The sequence below is a fragment of the Panthera onca genome, chromosome C1 (genome assembly GCF_046562875.1).
Source record: "Panthera onca isolate mPanOnc1 chromosome C1, mPanOnc1 haplotype 2, whole genome shotgun sequence".
NCBI lineage: Eukaryota > Metazoa > Chordata > Mammalia > Carnivora > Felidae > Panthera > Panthera onca.
In genome coordinates, this window is record NC_138346.1 from 204,482,443 (window position 1) to 204,502,639 (window position 20,197).

The window sequence follows — 20,197 nt, forward strand, 5'->3', positions numbered from 1 at the left end:
CTCAAAAATAAACATTAAAAAAAAAGTCTGGGGCACCTGGCTGGCTCAGTCAGTAGAACACCAGACTCTTGATCTCCGGGTTGTGAGTTCGAGCCCCACATGTGGTGTGGAGTTTATTTAAAATAACAGGGATGTCTGGGTGGTTATGTCAGTTGAGCATCCAACTCCTGATTTTGGCTCAGGTCATGATCTCATGATTTGTGGGATCAAGCCCCACATCGGGCTCCATTCTGACAGTACAAAGAGTGCCTTCTTGGGAGTCCCTCTCTCCCTCTCAAAATAAACATTTAAAATAAATAAAAAAATTTTTTTAAGTTTAAATAAAGATTCTTTGCATTTATGAGGTTATGAAGAATGAAAAGGATGCAAAGAATGTATGGAAATAGCATTTCAATTTTTTAAAAACAAAAATTAAGTATACTTCTAAAAAACTACCTGAAGAGAAAAAAACAACTAACTTTTAACAATGGTTACCTCTGGATAGTGGTACATGTTATAGATAATTTTATTATAATTCTTTCCTCTCTTTTTCCCCATATTCTCCATAAAAGTAATAAGCACTATTAATAATCCAAATGGAAAAAAGCAGACATGAAAACTTACTGTGCGGTTTCTAATGAACAGAAAAACCTTCTGGGTCTGCTGTGGTCCACTGATAATATCTGGAAAACAGGCTGCTTCTTGAGAAGTCATCCGGTCATGAGGAAGTCTACTCTGGAAAGCTGCACCCTCCACACCTAGCAAAGAAAGCAAAGGACTTCTGGGAAACGTGCAAGTAAACACAAAACTAGGGATAACGAGACTGCGTTTTTTGCCTGAAGAACCCCTGTAAAGCTCTGCCTCATTCACAGACTGATCTTACTTCCTTTAAAAAATTTTTTTTTATTTTGCCCAAAAGCTCAACGTCTTTAGAATTTACTCACTTTTTTGAGCTTAACATTCCAAAAATTACAGTTTAGTAATGAGTGACACAATCTACCTTAGAAAACATAACAAAGCCTTGAGCATATTTTCTTCATCCACGACATAACTCTGTAACACTAGAAGATACTCTAATTAAAATTAGCATCACTGATAGTGCACATTAAATCTTAAAACTAAAGAACTAGAATAGAGGAAAATATGTGAACAGAAAAGCAAAAGAAACTAGAGTGAAAACACAACCATATGCTGTCTTTTAAGATTACAGCAGAGAACATGGAGAGGTCTTTAAGGTTTAATAACCAACAGTAAGGAACGCATATCTCATCAGTGGTACCACCCATTAGTTCCATAAGTCAATACCGGCAAACAGTGAGATCAGTTAGGCAGACTACGATGAAGACACAGAAGAAAGCAAGGAATTTACCTTTCCCAGCAAAAACATTGGGAATGCTTTACTACACACTGCAAGTAAAGTATGCTACTGCATACTGTATACTACATATACATATAATGTATACATATCCTCTATACAAGTAAAATTGTATTATTTTGAAATGTATTATTTTGAAACTCTTCAAATTGGGTATTTTTATATGTAGTTAGTACATCGTAGTAGTTAAGTACATCTTTCTAAGATGTCCTTACAAATATACTTACATGAATTTTACCTCTATCTCTAAGATCACCTTATAAAAGATATACTTAACTACCAGATCATGGAAATATCAAGACATGATTTAAAGAGTTTCAGAATTCAACACCACTGAAGTAATTATATGCAATCAAATAGGCTCCAGATATCCATATTTAATCATTTAAAGCACATAAAAAGAAGTTAGAAACACTGATAATGGAAACAAAATTAAAGGAAAGGCACAGTAAGACTAAGAAAATAAAAAGAACAAGGCAGGTAAAGATGTAACTTAGAAAATTATAGCTAAGCTATTAGGGTGTTGTTTCCACAAAGACATTAAACACTACCTAGAAATGGTTAACAAGAGGTCAAGCAAAAATGCCTAATGCTAATATGGACTGCATATTAAGAAACAATATTCTTGGGAGAGAAGAAAAATTTACCCACTGACAGTAGATAATGAGGACACATGTACTTACATTACTAAACCAACAATTCTCTCATTTAATGAATCTAACTTAAAAACTGTCAGGATGATTAATTATTCCCTAAGGAAAAAAATAATCAGTAAGAGCCATACTACTGAGGGTAGAACATGAAATTAAGGCAAGAAAAAAAAAGGCTGGCTATCAGGGATATAGGTTATTTCAGTAATGTGAAATTTTCTAAAACTATATATAGCTTTGATGTCCCTAGTCACCTACCACCCAATCAAAATAAACAAAAATTAAAACCAAGACCAAAAACATGTCTCATTATAATGGGCATTATCTACACAATAATCCTGAGTACTCAGAACAAATATCTCTTAAAATAGGTTACCTTCATAAGTGTATACGATTAACATGAAAACCAACGAACTCTACAAACCGTACTTCTTCCTCCCCAAAACGGGTAGTTTTCTTTTTTAGCTATACTAGTTTCTACATGCTTATTAAGTCATCATTGAACAGCAATCCTACTGCAAAATATTACTGTCAAAGACAGTCAAAAAACCACATAGGGAAAAACACTAAATTTTATGATATTTGGCTCCTCATTCCAAGTGCTTGTATGTCAAAAATCACTCTAAAACAGTTGGCTAACTTTGAGAATCTTGAGAATATGTAACAATTAAAAAAATTTAGGGGCACCTAAGTGGCTCAGTTAGTTAAGCATCTGACTTTGGCTCAGGTCATGATCTCGTGGCTCCATGAGTTTGAGCCCTACCTGGGGCTCTGTGCTGACAGCTCAGAGCCTGGAGCCTGCTTCAGATTCTGTGTCTCCCTCTCTCTCTGCCCCTCCCTTACTCACTTTCTGTCTCTCAAAAATGAATAAAATTTTTTTTTTTAATTTACATAAGTCATGTGGCAGTTTTAGAAGTATCTTTAGGGGTACCTAGGTGGCTTAGTCAGTAAGCGTCCGACTTCAGCTCAGGTCATGATCTCATTGTTCGTGGGATCAAGCCCTGCAGTGGGCTCTATGCTGACAGTGTAGAATCTGCTTCAGATCCTCTGTCTCCCCCTCTCTGTGCCCTGCCCCTGCTTGCTCTCTCTCTAAAATAAACAAACATTAAAAAAAAAAAAAAAGTGCCTTTAAATCAAACACCAAATGATTACCAAAAGGAATTAAAGAAGCCAAAAGTTGTGACACTAATATATGTGTGGAGTAATATTCTTCTCCATTTCTCTCTTCTACATAACATCCAAAACACCCGGTTATTCTTAAATACTTTGTCAATTTTTAAAAACAAAAAAGTCTCTACTCTGTAATTATTTTCTTCCTCTTGGTTTTTAGGGATGAAGACTATTATTTCAAGGAAGGAAGACCACTATCAATATAAAAGTGAAAATTGTATAACATAAAATTCTAACCTTTTATCAAAGAATCAAAAAATAGGTTAACTTGGAACCTAAGCTGTTCGAAAGCTAAGTAAAGCACTCTTTCAATAGGATATTTCCAAAATGAACTAACAGACCACTCTGGATAATGTAACTCATAAGTATCACCTTTTGAAGGAAAAACCTTAAAGAATACAATTGACTTTAATAATATCCTTATTAAAAAGTACCAGTAGTACATATAATTCAGACCTAATTTACACTTAGTGTTTGTGTGCTCTTAACAGAATCTGGTATTCCGGAAATTTGAATGTTTCAAAGATGCTATCCTAATTTTTTTAAAGCTTCAAGGCTGCCTACATATCAAACTTGCCCCTCAGTTCAATTCCTTTCTCTCAATTTCACACAGGAAATTCCAGCATCACCTTTCAAAATGCAGTCATGCTAAAGCAGAAATGCTTTTCTAATGGTCTGATAGGCTCACACTTTCTCTGAAAACATAGTTAAAAGTCATAAAATATTTAAGGGAATATAAAGACCTTTTTAGGTAGATTAGAGAAGCAGAAAGGGGCGGGAGGGAGGTGAGGATATAGACCCTCTATTCCATGAAATCATTTCCTCCCTGATTCTGACATATAAGTAGCACCTTGAGTAGAATAAGGTAACAGAGATATAACACTTAAAAGAAAAGAAGGCCTCCATAAAAGTTACTAGCTTTCATTTCTTTTTCACGAGGTAGATAAATTAACTAGATTTCTAGTTGAAGAGGGAAAACAAAAGTCTCACAAGAATCCTCATACAAAAGACTACTTAAATTAGTAAACTCTAGATGCACCATATTCAGTCCTATAATAGTTTAAAAATAAAGAATAGGGGTAGAGGAAAGAAAAAGAGGAGAATCATATAATTCCTTATGCTTTAGATTTTTTGTTTTTAGGGTAAACGCACACTTTAAATGATTCTATGAGGGAGGATATAAGGACTAGCCTATGCATAAGAAAGAAGATCTCTGGGTTCTCTCACTCCTCCAAGTGTTTGTGTATCCTTGGTCATACCATTTAACTGTTTCAAGTCCTTATCCATAAAACGGGTGGATACAATATCTGTTTGACTGCAGGAAGTCAGAGAAAATGACCTCAAGTTCCCTTAACTTTTAAGATTTAAGATGTATACACCAACTTGATGTGGATTTATAAAAGTCAAGATATGATCCTGGTCCCAAGATACTCATGAGGGTCATTTGGCTTTATTTAAAAAAAAAAAGAACGTTGATCGCTTACAAGCACATGCTTCTAACTGATCATCTTACAAATGCATGCTTCTGAATATGGCAAAGATCTGAAGAGAGATCTTGAAGGGTTTAGAATAGTCACCACCACTCTTGGAAACACTGTAAAAAAAAATCATGTTCTACTAAATAGTAAGTCAGAAGCACCACAGTTTTATATGAAAGTCTGTTTTTACTTTCAGCAATACAACATATTATTTACTAAAGCAAAAGAGTAAATTTACTCACAAAACAAAAAGCAACAAGAAAACTCAATTTATTTCTTCAAGATTAAAGCTCTAAAGGCTATCCCTGATCCTCAACAGTTCCATGGAAGATCCAATTGTGCATCATTTAATAAAGAGCATTCTTCAAAGGTTTATCTGCCACAGATACTCTGAATGAGGATTTTAACACCTCTAAAATAACCACGTACTGATTATCAACCTCCAATCCTTGGGACAGCATTGAAACAAGTCTACCTCTAACATTCTGGATCCCCTAAGTACTAATTGCTGCATTAACAGTGTATTTTGACCCAAGAGAGTAAAATACAAATATTTCCTAGACCTGGTGTACACAAACTGCAAAAGACAAATAATTTTAAAGTAGACTTAACAGTTGAAAAGTGACAAACTCCAAAAGTGAAGTAACACCTATTCCAGTTCTATCATAATGTATATATATGTATCAGTCAGTTTTGAGCATTGAACCACACAAAAACATCCTGGGCAAAGGATGAAATCCAGACATACTACTTTGGATTCCTGGAACAAACTTTAATGGCTCCAGATGGGCCCTATAAATCATTTAACCTTTTACTTTTTCCTACAAGTAAAAATCTCACAGTTTGGTCTGAAAAGAAAGAGCATTTTGAGCAGACTTTTAAAAAAATGACTAATTTTCATGTGACAAAATGTTTACACTACAAAATAATTATGCAATGTTAACTGAAAAAAATGTACCCAATACTATCTAACAACCGTTTCTGAAAAGTCCCTTACCTGCATAATTCATCTGACTAGTCCTAGAATGCCTTTCCGTCCTTTTTTTTTTTTTGGAAGGCTTTTGGCCTATGGCTCCTCCTCTCTGTGTGTTCAGCTATATTTCTTTTTAAAGGTCCCATGATTTTGTTTTATATGTTTACTGTTACTATAAAAGCTGCTGGGGAGAAAAGTACCTGCCATCTCCTCAAAAACATGAAGAGTGGAGGGCTGAGATCGGCCTGAGGACTTCAAAAGGTTTTGCTTGCCTTTGTTCTGGCTACACTCTCCTATTCTACTACTCTGTCCTGCGAGTTAAATTTCCCCTGTGCTTCTGGCTAAAATGTGGATACCACAGCCAAAAACTCTTGCAAGCATCAATCCCTGACTTGGCGGCTCTTGCTACTAAGTGGCAAGCATCTAATGCCACCCTCACCTGATGCTTGGCCGTCTCCATACCCTCCAGAACTGTCGTCTTGAAGTCCTCCTGCTTGCCCTGTGGAAGGAAAGAGGAGAACTCAGGGACCTTACTCCATAAATTAAGATAATATCTGGACATAAAGGCCTAATAGTTGGCGACTCACAAATTCACCACCAACTAGTAAACCCATATTCAAGAGAGCTCCTTCTTCTCAAATCAGGCCCAGGGAATCACATCATAGTCTTCCAAATTCTGGTCAGAAAATTTCAACTGTACACACTGATTCTTGTTGAAAAGTAGGAGAACAAAGTACATAGTATTTCTAATCACTAAATCCTTCCTGTCAGTCCAGCATGGATTGGGGGAAAAAAGGATTCCAAATGTCTTTTACTACTTGTTGCTATGCTAAGAGTGGTAGGTGTGGCAGGGCTCTAGGGTTTAGACCTGCAGCAATTCAGCATCTGCTCAATCTCTTTATCTTCACCTTTCTATCCAAAAAGAATATACATAAAATAACAAGACTTACAATTTTATTTATGTATTTGTAAGTAGGCTTCATGCCCAGCATGGAGCCCAAAGTGGGGCCTGAACTCATGACCCTGAGATCAAGACCTGAGCTGAGATCAAGAGTTGGACACTTGACCAACTGAGCCACCCAGGTGTCCCAAGACTTACAGTTTTAACGAAAAATTCTCCCTTTGACTTCAAAGAACTGTAAAGACTCAGCTCCAAAACAAGTTTCATTTACTAAGCATGCTAGACAGTGTTAGATCTGAATATGCCAGGCCTCCTTAGTAAAACTTTCAACTGTACCACAAGACACCCTGCAGTCATATGCCAAGTAATGTAGATAGACACACACAGTGGGGGGGTAGGGGGAGATATGGTAGGGAGGGGGTCTCCTACCTCAAGCTACACAGTAAGCCTAAGAAATTTTCCTCATTGACTAATATATAGAAAACTTCAAGAAAAGTATCACAGCTTGAAAGTTCAATCAAAGTCAGGATAGATGATCTTCCGGACTCTTCCAAAATCTTTCACCAAAACAGATGCTATGATCTTCTTAAGCTTCTGTCTACCTGGTACATTATGGGGAAACTACAGCATGATCTTTGGAAGATATGAAAACACTCTCCAGTGATCTAAAACTGGACAAGCTTCATTAAATAGTTTATTTTAAAAGAATCTCAACAAGAAAGATTATCTACCATTTGAATTAAAAGGGAACAGGAAAGTGAAAATGACATCTCTATCTTCATGTATACCAAAGTGTTTAGATAGAAATGATTCCTGACATTAGAATATGTTGCTAGAAGGTACACGCTCTGCTGTTAAGGTAGAATAGAATCTCATTCTAAAGTTATCTCACTATACTCCTGACAGGCCCTTTAGGTTCTAGAAGGTTATGGTTCTCATACAAGGCACAAGGTATAGGATTTGTTGTTTATAGCCTTTAAAAAAGGGCATATAATTATGAAGAGATGACTCCAGTTACAAAATCCAATCTGCAAACATCTTGAAAATGCAGGCCCTACGTTAAAATTTTTAAAGTCTAAATAAAAAATACTCACTCTTAATTACTTCTAAATTTATTCATAAAAAATCTTTCAGAGTTTTTTTAAAGAAACTCTTCCAAACAGAACCACACTAGATCAAAAGACTGACTCAAGGAGGCGGGCTGAACACAATAAAATAAATACAGTTTCCAAGAAACATTTAAGCATTAGGAACAATATAGCTCCTCTCTCTCAAATTATGTTCCCAGCTCGGCAAAGAATAAAAGCAACAGTCTCTTGTCACAAAGGCATCTCACCATTTCTAAAAATAAAACAAAAACCACTTTCATGCTAGCCATTAAGTCTGAATTATTTTATCCTTCCCATTTCTATCATTTTCCTTCTTCCCCTGCTACATGTCATACAGAATGCTAAATTATTTTAACCTGCAGGTAGCTCTTGACTGTTTTCTGTCAATGGTATTTAATAGAAACATAGATTTCTTAAGCCTGACTTATGTGCTCAAAAGGTTGACAAGACTGCTCTTTTATAACAAGACAGGGAAGTCTTTTTTGTCTTCTGCTTTTGAAAAAAGGAACAAAATTCATATACTGTTAGTTGATAAAAATATATAGGAGTATTATGAAAAATATTCAATACCCTGGGAAGATTTTTTTTAAAGGGATGTCTCTTAACAGCAGAAAGTCAAAAAAGACACTCCAAAGCATTGCATAAGCAAAGAAATAGAGCAAAACCAAACAGGCGATATAAACATGTAAGAAATCATGAAAAACAAAATAGGTGCTTAAAATTAAGTAAAGGAACAACATATCATTTGACTTGATGAAGGTTCAGAAGAGGAGGTTGCTATTTTCTAATCATAACGCAGTCATGAGTATTTGGAGGGTGCCTACTTCTCCAAAGACAGATGATAACAGCATCATCTTTATTAGTGATATTGTAGACCAATTCTTCCATCATTTTCTTAAAAACCACACACATACAAATATTTGCAGCTAACTTTCCATCCAGGATTGTCTCTGATTAGAACATATAAAATGCCGTATCATTTGCTCTTTGGGTCCTTCTGTCCTAGGACTCTGCTGCGAAAGGACATGGAACAGCAGGCAAGTATAGTTGTTATCTTCCATGAGCTCAAACTCAAAATAGAAAATGAAAATATGCAAAAACAACTTTTTCCTATCACCTTGATTGTGGCACTACTGCGGAGACCTCCTTTTGTTTTCATTCTCAATACACACACACAGACACACACACACACACACACACACACACACACACACTCACACACACACTCAAGTTTAAAGTAGAGACCCTTAAGACCTGTATTCGTGTATATCTTCTACAAATTGAAGATAAAATCTTTTTGATTTATCTTACATAGCAGCTCTTCGGTTGCCCTCTAATAAACCTTCTACAGACCTGTTAGGTTATTCTTTTTTTTTTTTTTTAATTTTTTTTTTTTCAACGTTTTTTATTTATTTTTGGGACAGAGAGAGACAGAGCATGAACAGGGGAGGGGCAGAGAGAGAGGGAGACACAGAATCGGAAACAGGCTCCAGGCTCCGAGCCATCAGCCCAGAGCCTGACGCGGGGCTCGAACTCACGGACCTCGAGATCGTGACCTGGCTGAAGTCGGACGCTTAACCGACTGCGCCACCCAGGCGCCCCAAACCTGTTAGGTTATTCTTGAAGAACAGTGAAGCATTGTAGTTATAGTCTCGATTAAGATTCCCAAGAGACCATTCTGCCAATATCTTAAAAGGAAATCTATGATGACTTTCAAGTATTTTTTATCTGACAAGCAAGAAGGGCAGGATCACCGATGTGTTGTTCTCAGGTACATACTGACCAACAGATTCACATTGTGACTATTTAGTTTCTTGTTAATGCTTATTTATTTTTGAGAGACAAAGAATGAGTAGGGGAGGGGCAGAATCCAAAGCAGGCTCCAGGCTCTGAGTGGTTAGCACAGAGCCAGACATGGGGCTCTAACTCACAGAGTGCAAGACCACAACCTGAGCCGAAGTCAGACGCTCAACCCACTGAGCCACCCAGGCACCCTGTGACTATTTAGTTTCTTGAAATCATATTCATGTTGATAACTTTGTACACAATTTGAGAAATTCCTAACTCTTCTGGGAAGCAATAATTTTTAAACAAACAAAAAAACTACAACAATTTATTAAAATTTATTTAATCAAAAATTTACCAAATTTACAGAACAAAGTGACTGCCAAGCTCTTGTTTTCAATCAAACCTGACACATTAGCAGAGGGGGAAAAAATCTTAAAAGTTTAAACCATCTTTAAAGACATAAGTTTCTGCTCTTATTAACACCTCAGTTTATATTTTAATAATCTCACTAATTCAATGTTTACCAAATACCTATCTCAAAACTGCCAAGCACAAACAGAAAGTGGAACAAGTTAAATACTTATTTTCAAAGGGCTTATAATCTACCTGGGGAAAGATAAAAAAATATCCACAAAGAAACTTTTTAAAATTTTATTTTATTTTATTTTATTTTTTTTTTCAACTTTTTTTAAATTTATTTTTGGTACAGAGAGAGACAGAGCATGAACGGGGGAGGGGCAGAGAGAGGGAGACACAGAATCGGAAACAGGCTCCAGGCTCCGAGCCGTCAGCCCAGAGCCTGACGCGGGGCTCGAACTCACAGACCGGGAGATCGTGACCTGGCTGAAGTCGGACGCTTAACCGACTGCGCCACCCAGGCGCCCCTAAAATTTTATTTTTTAATGTTTATTTATTTTTGAGAGAGAAAGAGAGAGAGACAGACAGGCAGACAGAGTGCAAGCAGGGGAGGAGCAGAGAGAGAGACACACACACACAGAACCCAAAGCAGACTCCAGGCTCTGAACTGTCAGCGCAGAGCCTGATGCAGGGCTCAAAATCACAAACCATGAGATGATGATCTGAGCCGAAGTTGGACACTTAACTGACTGAGCCACCCAGGCGCCCCAAGAAACTTTTTTTTAAAAAAAGGGAAACAAGAGGCTAATACAGATGAGGAATCAGGGAAGCTTTTCTCAATAAATCCACAGAGGTCTGGATATATTGGGAGGCAGTCAAACCACCAATATGGTCTAGAACACTTATAAAAGCAAGGAGAAAAACACAGACATGGTATAGAATGACACAGTACTTACAGAAGTGGGAGAGCAGGATAGGTAAAAGGGGCCACCCTCAGTGACAAAACCTAAACTTGATCTTAATAATAATGGGGTAACTGTATGACCTGTCACAGAAAAACAGCAAAACAAGTGATACTTTAATTAAACTAATCCGGTCACTTTGTACCAGATGGATTACAGGAAAAAAGGTGACCTACACAAAGGAGATCCAATTGAAAGGCCGATTAAGTTAGATATCAAGTGAAATTCACTTGAATAAAAAGATGACAATGAAAGTGGATAGGGCATAACAATAACAAGTCAAAGAAGCTATGCACAGGAAGTTACATGACTTTACAACAGACTTGATAAAAGGGATAAGGGACTTTCAAGATGGCTCCAAGTTCTTTTAAGTCAGGAGTAGTAATGCAGTGGACCAAATGCAAAATTTAGGAAAAATTTAGGTAAAATTAAACGGAAATATTTTTTACTTAATTACTCAGTCTTTAAAGTAATTAAAGACTAGAACTTTAGGACTAAAACTTTAAAGTCTTAAAAAAAAATTTTTTTAATGTTTATTTTTGAGAGAAAGCACGAGGGGGTGAAGGGAGGGACAGAGAGGGGACACTTTAAATATTAAAAAAACATTTTTTAATGTTTTTATTCATTTTTGAGAGAGAGACAGAGACAGAGACAGAGAGACAAGAGTATGAGTTGGGGAGGAACAGAGACAGAGGGAGACACAGAATCTGAAGCAGGCTCCAGGCTCTGAGCTGTCAGCACAGAGCCCAATGCAGGGCTTGAACTCACAAACAGAAAGATCATGACCTGAGCTGAAGTTGGACGCTTAACCAACTGAGCCAACTAGGCGCCCCTAAAAAAAATCTTAAAATAGCATGGGGGTAACAATAGGCTCAGAGAATTTGAAGCAGTTTTAAATGTATGACTAATCTCATAAGGAAAGTCACAGTTTCAAAGAGGAATTGGTCAACAAATACAAATGACAAAAAAATTTTTTTTAAATAATTGAAAGGTAGTGAGTTATTGGTGACTATAACCACTTCCTGCTGCCTTCCAGTCCTCTCCATAGTGAAAGGTGGCTTTAAAAATAACCTCAAATATACTGCTCTTAATGCATCCCTTTCCTAACTTTTTGACTATGATTGTGGACAGAATAAATAATCTACAGCAGTTCAAAGAAATGCAAAGGCAAGTGAATTGGGTTCCCTGAGATAGATGAAACTGGCCTAAAGGGAAAGCCTCAGGCATTCCTTTGAAGCACATCATAGGCAGTTAACACAGCTAACATTGATCAATACTCTCCAACAAAATTATCCAGAATGAAATCTATGGGTTCCAACTAGAACAGCAATCCTAGTGTTATAGTGTCATTAAGGCCCAGAAGGCAGGAAAAGGGTGCTGCTTAAGGTAGGAACCTGCCTAAAATTTTCTCCCTTTACCACTGGAGGAGCAGTAGCACTGCTGATCTACACCTGAGGACTTTTTAACATTGGAGCAGAAGTGAGAAACCTCAGTACCAGAAATCCTATACAAAATAAAAGCGCTATAAGCTAAAAAGGAAAGCAAAGCTTTTAGAAGCCAAAGGAAAGAATGGACTTTTTCAAATGCTATTTCCCTCCACATTCCATAGTAGAGATTTTCCTCACCTATTTTGTTGTAAAATCTTGGCTTATAGTTCAGTTTTCAAAATGTTCCAAATAAAGTTTACAATTTAGATGCTATGTTATGTTGCTCGACTACCAAGCTTAATGTGAATTTGAGTAGTTAACAACAAAGCTTACTTTTCTAGTTATTCACCTGTTATTTTTTTTTTTTTTTTTTTTTAAGTTTATGTATGTAAGCAATCTCTACACTCAACGTGGGGCTTAGATTCAGGACTCCAAGATCAAGAGTCACATGCTCTTCTCACCAAGCCAGCCAGGTAGGTATTCCTCACCTATTTCTAAAAAGGCCAATAGTGAATTTTACCCTGGACCTGCTATTAAAAGAACTGTAATAACTTTTCACAACTGATAACCATGAATTAATTTCAACAAGAGAATCCCTTTTTCCTGCTCAAATAAATTTCTCAGAATGCTGGCTATCTTGTATCTTCCCAGACCACAATCAGAGGCTCTTCCCAACCTCAGTATGATTTGAGTGTACACTCTGCTACAGGGAGATTTGACTTCTTAGGCATTAATTAATCGTATGTGTTCTTCTATCTTCACATCAGAAGATGCCAAAAAAAAAAAAAAAAAAGGAAAAAAACACAACCCTATCTTCAAATGTTTGAGGCCACCGTAATTAGCAAATACTGCAAAATGTTAACATTTGTTAACCCTATTCCTAGTTCAAGTCTGTGTTTAATAGATACAAGATGTTTGTACACAAAAGTGGAATTTATATTTTCTCCTTTGATCTCTCGTATCAAGTCCCATTTTGCAGATGAGAAAATCCTCATAGACAAAGTATCTGTTCTATTATATCATGAGCAGACCAAAAAAGGATGGTAGCAAAAAGAAAGGAAATTATAAAATTAAAGTTGCTCAGCTAAACAAATTACTAATTTGTTTTAATTAAAAAAAAAAACAACAAAAAAAAACCCTAATCAATCAGTGAAATGAAATCATTAAAAGCAGCTCAATCTGTCAAAGACTGAACCTAAAACTGGTAGCATTTGATTCAGTGGTTTTGGCCAAAAGCAGTTAACAGTTAAGAATCAAGGATCTCAGGGGAGCCTGGGTGGCTCAGTCGGTTAAGCGTCTGACTTCAACTCAGGTCACGATCTCGCGGTCCGTGAGTTCGAGCCCCGCGTCGGGCTCTGGGATGATGGCTCAGAGCCTGGAGCCTGCTTCCGATTCTGTGTCTCCCTCTCTCTCTGCCCCTCCCCCGTTCATGCTCTGTCTCTCTCTGTCTCAAAGATAAATAAACGTTAAAAAAAAAAAAAAATTAAAAAAAAAAAAAGAATCAAGGATCTCAACTGCTTCATAAAAGCCTAATTCCTTCACATTTCATGTAAAACTTCCAAAATCCAATTTGGGGAAAAACATTTAAAAACAACTTCTGGGTTCTCACCGTACTTTGAATACACTTTTATCGTATTGTTTCTTCATTGTAGCCAGTTATTAAATTTGTAACCCTAAAGAGGACTATGAATTCTTTGCAGAAAGACCTAGTCTTCAGCGCTGCACCCTCAGAACCCAGCACCATGCCAGGAACAAAGCACTGTAGTTTTACAATTAATGGTTGTATAATAAAGTCAATGAGGAACTGCCAAGATTGGGGCAATCTTACTTTGCGTAGAAAATGTCTCCACTTTTTTTTTCTTTTCTTTTCTTTAAATTTCCTGTCCAGGGGCGCCTGGGTGGCTCAGTTGATTGAAAGTCCGAGTCTTAATTTCAGTTCAGGTCATGATCTCAGTTTGTGAGATCGAGCCCCATGTCAGTGCAGAACCTGCTTGGGATTCTTTTTCTCTCCCTCTGCCCCTCTCCCCAGCTTGCACTCTCTCTCAAATTAAAAAAATAAATAAAAATAAAGAGTAAGGGAGCCATCTGTCTTCTTTAAGGAAAAAAAAAAAAAAATTCCCTTCCAGGGCATTGGGCTTAGCTGGTGGAGCAGGTGACTCTCGATTTTGAGGTTGTGAGTTCAATTCAAGACCGGTGTAGAGATTGCTTAAAAATAAAATCTTTAAAAAAAAAAAAAAATTTCACTTCCACACTATTTTTAAAAATAATTCTTCCAGTAAGCCAAAAATTTAGGAAGACTTACTTTCGTCCCACTCTTTTTCCAAGTTCCTCCAAATTTTTATACTAAAATTTAATATTTCAGACTCATTTTACCTTCTGTTACAGATTTATGTACACATTTGTATCTCTACTAGGCTATAAATCATCTGAGAGTGGGGACCATGTATTGCATAGTAATATATATAGCTTGGTCCAAATGTTATCTCTCAAAATATAAAAATTTTGAATTAATCTGTGACTTTTTTCTCAGTCCTCCAGTAAATTATTCTGAAGCACAGTTCCAAATCAGAACACTGAAATGATGCCATACAAAAAAAATGATGCTATACAAAAAAATGATGCTATACAAAAATCCTAGGTCTGCTTTCTAAGTGTATGCATCATATTTCATATAAGGAGAACTAAAATGATTTCAGGCACTTATTTGACACTAGCAGGCCAAAATGGCAACATAAACAATCCTGTTAGGAATGAATTTCCCAACAACTTCTAGTAGATCTACAAAAGAGGGTCTCCTGCTGGGTATGGGGTTGTAACAGAATTCTATAATTCTCCCTGTGGAGGTAATCCGAGTCCATTTTCAGGAAACCTGCAAGTTACACCTGCTCTCTGATTGCACCTGAAGGTACAGCAAGAGAAATCAGAGAGAAAAGCCTGGGATAAGCCACTTGAAAATAATTATGGCATGCTAAAATTATTCACCAAATTCTGACCGTAACTAGCCATGCCGCCAAACCCAGGACTTGACTGAATACCTCAGTATGACTGCCTCACAGCACCTAAGAACAAAGAACTATGAAAATATAAGGACTGTTACATAAGTATTAGGCCACCGTTTATTTTTTTTTCCTCTAAAAAAAATTTTTTTTTAACATTTATTCATTTTTGGAGACAGAGAGAGACAGAGGGTGAGCGGGGGACGGGCAGAGAGAGAGAGAGAGAGAGAGAGAGAGAGAGAGAGGGAGGGAGACACAGAATCCCAAGCAGGCTCCAGGCTCCGAGCAGTCAGCACAGAGCCCGACGTGGGGCTCGAAACCACAAGCCACGAGATCACGACCTGAGACGAAGTTGGACACCCAACCGACTGAGCCACCAGACGCCCTTTTTTTTTCTTTTAAAGTAAGGAAATCCATCTTCAGCTCTTCTCTGGTCAAATTCTATTATTATACTAAGTTGTAAAGGACAGTTCAAAAGATTCTACCTTTTAGATTTTTTGCTATACTGAGTAAGCAATTCATAAAATATTTGGTCATCAATCTTTTGTCATAAATATTTTCATTTTAATAGTATTTGTGATCAAACTTCACTGGATTTTAAACTTTTCTACCCATACACATATTCTATATATTTTATATAATTTAGTATTTTTACTAATTTATGTTGCATCTCCTTTCATGTGATTTTGTGAAATATTCTTTCAATCGACAGGACTATTACATGAAAAGGGCCCCAAAATTATTAAAACCACAAAATTTTTTTGTCATACCAATCTTTCACATCAATGATTTCTGTACGTTAAACAGCCTACCTCTCTTTCAAACACACACCACACACACACCCCCAAAATTACCATGTAAGACAGAAGAGAGGGCAGGTACTTTCTTTTATTTACATTGTTGTAAGAGTTATTATGTGTTCTTAAAAGAATATAAACAAGGAGATAAAGTGATTCTTCCTACAGTCATTCAATAAAATAGATTATAATACAGAGCTGTCATCAATCAGCTAACCATATCTAATAACTATATCTAACAAAATGAACCAATAATTTGATGTAAGCCTTTGAGCTTCATTACAGTATTAGCATACCACTGAGGCTGGAAAACTGGTACACAGACATATGCATGTGCTTTACATATATGTATTTAAAAAAAAAAAATTTTTTTTTAACATTTATTCATTTTTTGATAGACAGAGCATGAGTGGGGGAGGGGCAGAGAGAGAGGGAGACACAGAATCCGAATCGAGCTCCAGGCTCTGAACTGACAGCACAGAGCCTGACGCGGGGCTCGAACTCACGGACCGTGAGATCATGACCTGAGCTGAAGTCGTTTAACCGACTGAGCCACCCAGGCTCCCCCACATATATGTATTTTTAAACATACTTCTGATATCTCTGTTGAGAAATTCATTAACTTAACATCTTGAGAAAGGCATTTTAATAGCGATTTCAAATTTCATTTTATTGTTTTAAAGCAAGCTTCCATGAAAGTGTTAAGCTTTATACAACTAAGCTATTTCTAACCCAAAATGAAATATATCTTCCCAAACCAGAGTTCCTAAACAGCTATCCAACACAAAATTTAAATTCAGAAACTACTAGTAAGATTTTTCTGAAAATTTTCAACTGATGAAAGGCAGTGGAGAAAAAAATCGTGTTTTTGCATTAAAATTAAAAAGCTAAGTGCTAACAAATTAGTTAATATAGTAAAACGTCTTTGAGGAATAATCAAATATACACAGGGTAACAACTGAGCCAAGAAAGGAAAAAAAAAAAAATTCACTAACAGAAGGCCACTTTAACAGTGGTATCGAAACCAGTAAAGACCAACCGAGATTTTTACTCTATTTTATAGATGTTCCCATATTATTTGACATTACTAATAACCACACGATTCCAAGGACATTTTCAGGTTCAGTTGGCATGACTTTAAAAAACACCTTTATCTTGATAGATGAGGTACTAGGAAACCAAATAAATCCATCATTTGTTAAAACAAATACATTCAGAAGTGTATAAATGTAAAAATACACAGAAACATTTAGGAAAACTTTAATTTTAAATATAAGCAGCAATACTTAGCATGAAAAATACATTATTTACTCATGTGACTACCGTAGGACTATAGGCCACATTCAGTTATCATCAAAAGCAAATATAAAAATAATTTTTAAGCCACAACATAGAACTTCCCAATTATGTAAATCCAAACAAACAACAAAACCAACATCGTTTCCATAAAAGTTCAACTTTGATATTGAGATTTTTCCATTGACCAAAATTCACTAAACTCGATTATCAAAACAACCAAAATCATCTCTCCCAGCCAGTCTCTTTACCTCTTTAATTCACTCTAATAGAGCACATCAGATTGATTTTTCCAAAAAATGTATTTTGTACAACGCCTCTCACTCAAAATACAAAATATCTCAGTGCTACCCTGACCAGATCCTCTCAGTGTTTAAAGGACGAGTTCAAATTTCTCAGCCTTGTAATGAAGGCTCCAACCTTCCCTTCTGGCCTCCTCTCAGAATTCTCCTAAAGGAATCTTCTCCAGTAATATTATCTGACCCAATGGATTTTGCAAAACCTTGTGCTAACAAAATATTTTATTCTCAACATCATGGAAAGCAAAGCAAAATTTTCTAAACAAACTTAAAAGCTGGTAAAAATGAAACGTATTCAAACCTTACTTACATATTTAAAGAGAGTAAATTAATTTCTCATCTAAAATGACTGAGGTGAAGAAAAGATTTGGTAAAAAACAAGACCCACATCTTCTCTCAAAAGACCTTAAGATACCCATATGACAATGGTTCTGTTCAATTTTTGAATGAAAACTTAAGTGAAAGAGCTAGTTCTGATAAGACAGGAGATCTGGAGTCCCTAGACAGTTTCTAAATACTTGAATTCACCTGATAGTATTTTATGATTCACTATTAGGGCCCCATTTAATTCTAAATTACACAGGCCAGTAAGTTGCCACTACTTTACTGGGGAAAGTACTTCCCTAATTCACCCCAGAAATTTTTTTAAATTTCAAGTTGTTTTAAAGGAAAAATAATTTTATTTTCAGAATCACAAATAATATATTGCAAGTTTTGGCTATTATCAACACATCTCTAAGCACTGAAGATATTCTAAACTTAAGAAACTTTAACTTTCCCCCCAAATACTAAGATAACTTATTTAAACTAAACAACTGGATAAAAATTTAGCCAGAACATAATATCATAAACACAGTTCCCCAAATCCTACATCACTTTAATAAGATATTTCCTTCTTGGGCAACAATGCCTGACATTTATGGAAAAACAAATTAAAAAAACAAAATAAAACACCTCTTTCATGAAAAAGAAAACACCAATACCAGGTTTAAAATGTTCAGAGTATATACTAACTTGGTACCTGCTTAGGTCAGTTGTTTACTGGAGACACTGACAATCACACAAAAAAAGAGGGTGAGGCAGCATCTAAAATACATCTACTGAAGAATACTTAGAGCCTTCGAACCAAGAAATCAGTAGTCTCTTGACCTATGACAGATATCAAAAGACTTTTCCCCAGTACCTCACCAGAAAGTCTACAGCAAAGGTAGAAGAAAAGAAAGGCAAGAACCAAAGAATACAGAAGAAAAAGGAGTAGAGAATCAAGGGAGGAGTTGGAGGCAACGACACGAAGAAAGGAAGAGAGCTAAATGTAAAAGACTAGAAAGAAAAAAAATACCAACAAAAAGAGAGGAGGTGTTCTGAGGTACAGGGAAGGCTGCATTTGCCTCAGGGACACTAGTTCCAGAGTTAATATACCACTCCCAATAGGTGCCCAAGAGGTCATTTTAAGAAAGTCTTAGGAAAGCCATTCTTAGAAAAACCCTGATTCCTAAGATAAATTGAACCCAGAATTTAATCATCTTGTTCTCAATGTTCTCAAACTGTGTTTTTATTATAATTGCTATAAAATTACAAGCTTTAATTTTTGAGAGTTTTGGCCAGAATCTGTTTGATAAATTCTAAATCTAAATTAATTTAACAACTGACTTGTAATTTTCTCAAGGATACATCAGTAATAACCCTATTATTTTAAATAACATGTGGTGATTTATATAACATTACAGAGGAGGGGGAAAAAAAACTAAAACAAAAGATAAAACTTCTCAAATTAAGTATGTCTGTATCTGGGTACCTATGAAAGTCACGCAAGATATAGCAGATGGGATCTGAAACAAACATTCTATTTTTAAAAGATACAGGACTACAAGAATTGAAGAGGTAAATGGGCCTGGAGCTACAGAAATATAAAATGTATTTTAAGAAGAACTTAGTAAAAATTCAAAGTCAAGAAGAATTAATGCAATGCCATTAAGGACAGAAGATACAAAAAATTAAGACTCTACTTTTGTTTGCTTTATCCAAACCAGAAGGGTATCCCTACTTGCTCTGGGTATCCTCAGTAGGATTCAATCTGAGGGGATGTTAGTGAGAATTCCTTAAAGATGTCTGAAGTTCTGAAACCAATACTATAGTCTCCAATAATCTTTCCACTGTCATAGGAAGACTGTGTGAGTTTAGAATCTCTTCATAGCCTTTTCTTCTACCATTCCTTTGACTGGAGGGCTCAATACTAAACAGTAACAGGCACTTAGGCCTTTTCTTTTTGACCTCATAATATATTTTTACATTTGTTCACTAGGATATTCTCAAAACTGATCCCCACTCTGAGGGTTTAATCAGAAAGTATCTAACCATGTGATACATATGTGATTTAACCAGAGTAATTTCTGAACCCTTCTATCTACAAACTCTAAATCAGAGATAAATCTGAGGGGTTTGGTTCTTTGGATTTGGTTTTCTGTATGTTTTCTCTAATTGTTTATTTCTCCAACTTTCCGCGTGCCTTATACTGCCACTATCCTTCCATCCCCATCTTTTACTTTCCTTCTATATATGTACACACACACACAAAGAATATCAGTATTAACTACATATGTATGTATGCATGTATGCGTGCGTGCATATATATTTACACAT

At 36.1% G+C, this 20,197-nt stretch overlaps 1 protein-coding gene and 1 long non-coding RNA gene across 3 annotated transcripts in view; one reads left to right on the top strand and one right to left on the bottom strand.

Annotated features, from left to right (window-relative positions):
* KDM1A (lysine demethylase 1A) overlaps positions 1-20,197 on the bottom strand; it is a 62,162-nt gene that overhangs the window by 33,032 nt on the left and 8,933 nt on the right. The window contains exons 3-4 of one of the 2 annotated variants that reach the window (XM_078452225.2): positions 6,065-6,124; positions 604-737 (exon numbers count right to left, since the gene is read on the bottom strand). In XM_078452225.2, coding sequence (XP_078308351.1) covers positions 604-737; positions 6,065-6,124 — 194 coding nt within the window. The remainder of the gene's footprint in view (positions 1-603; positions 738-6,064; positions 6,125-20,197) is intronic. The other variant, XM_078452226.2, reaches the window with a different exon arrangement.
* LOC144617289 (uncharacterized) lies at positions 694-14,101 on the top strand. The gene is made up of 3 exons (XR_013557687.2): positions 694-775; positions 12,549-12,642; positions 13,870-14,101. It is a non-coding gene; the product is annotated as an uncharacterized LOC144617289 (long non-coding RNA).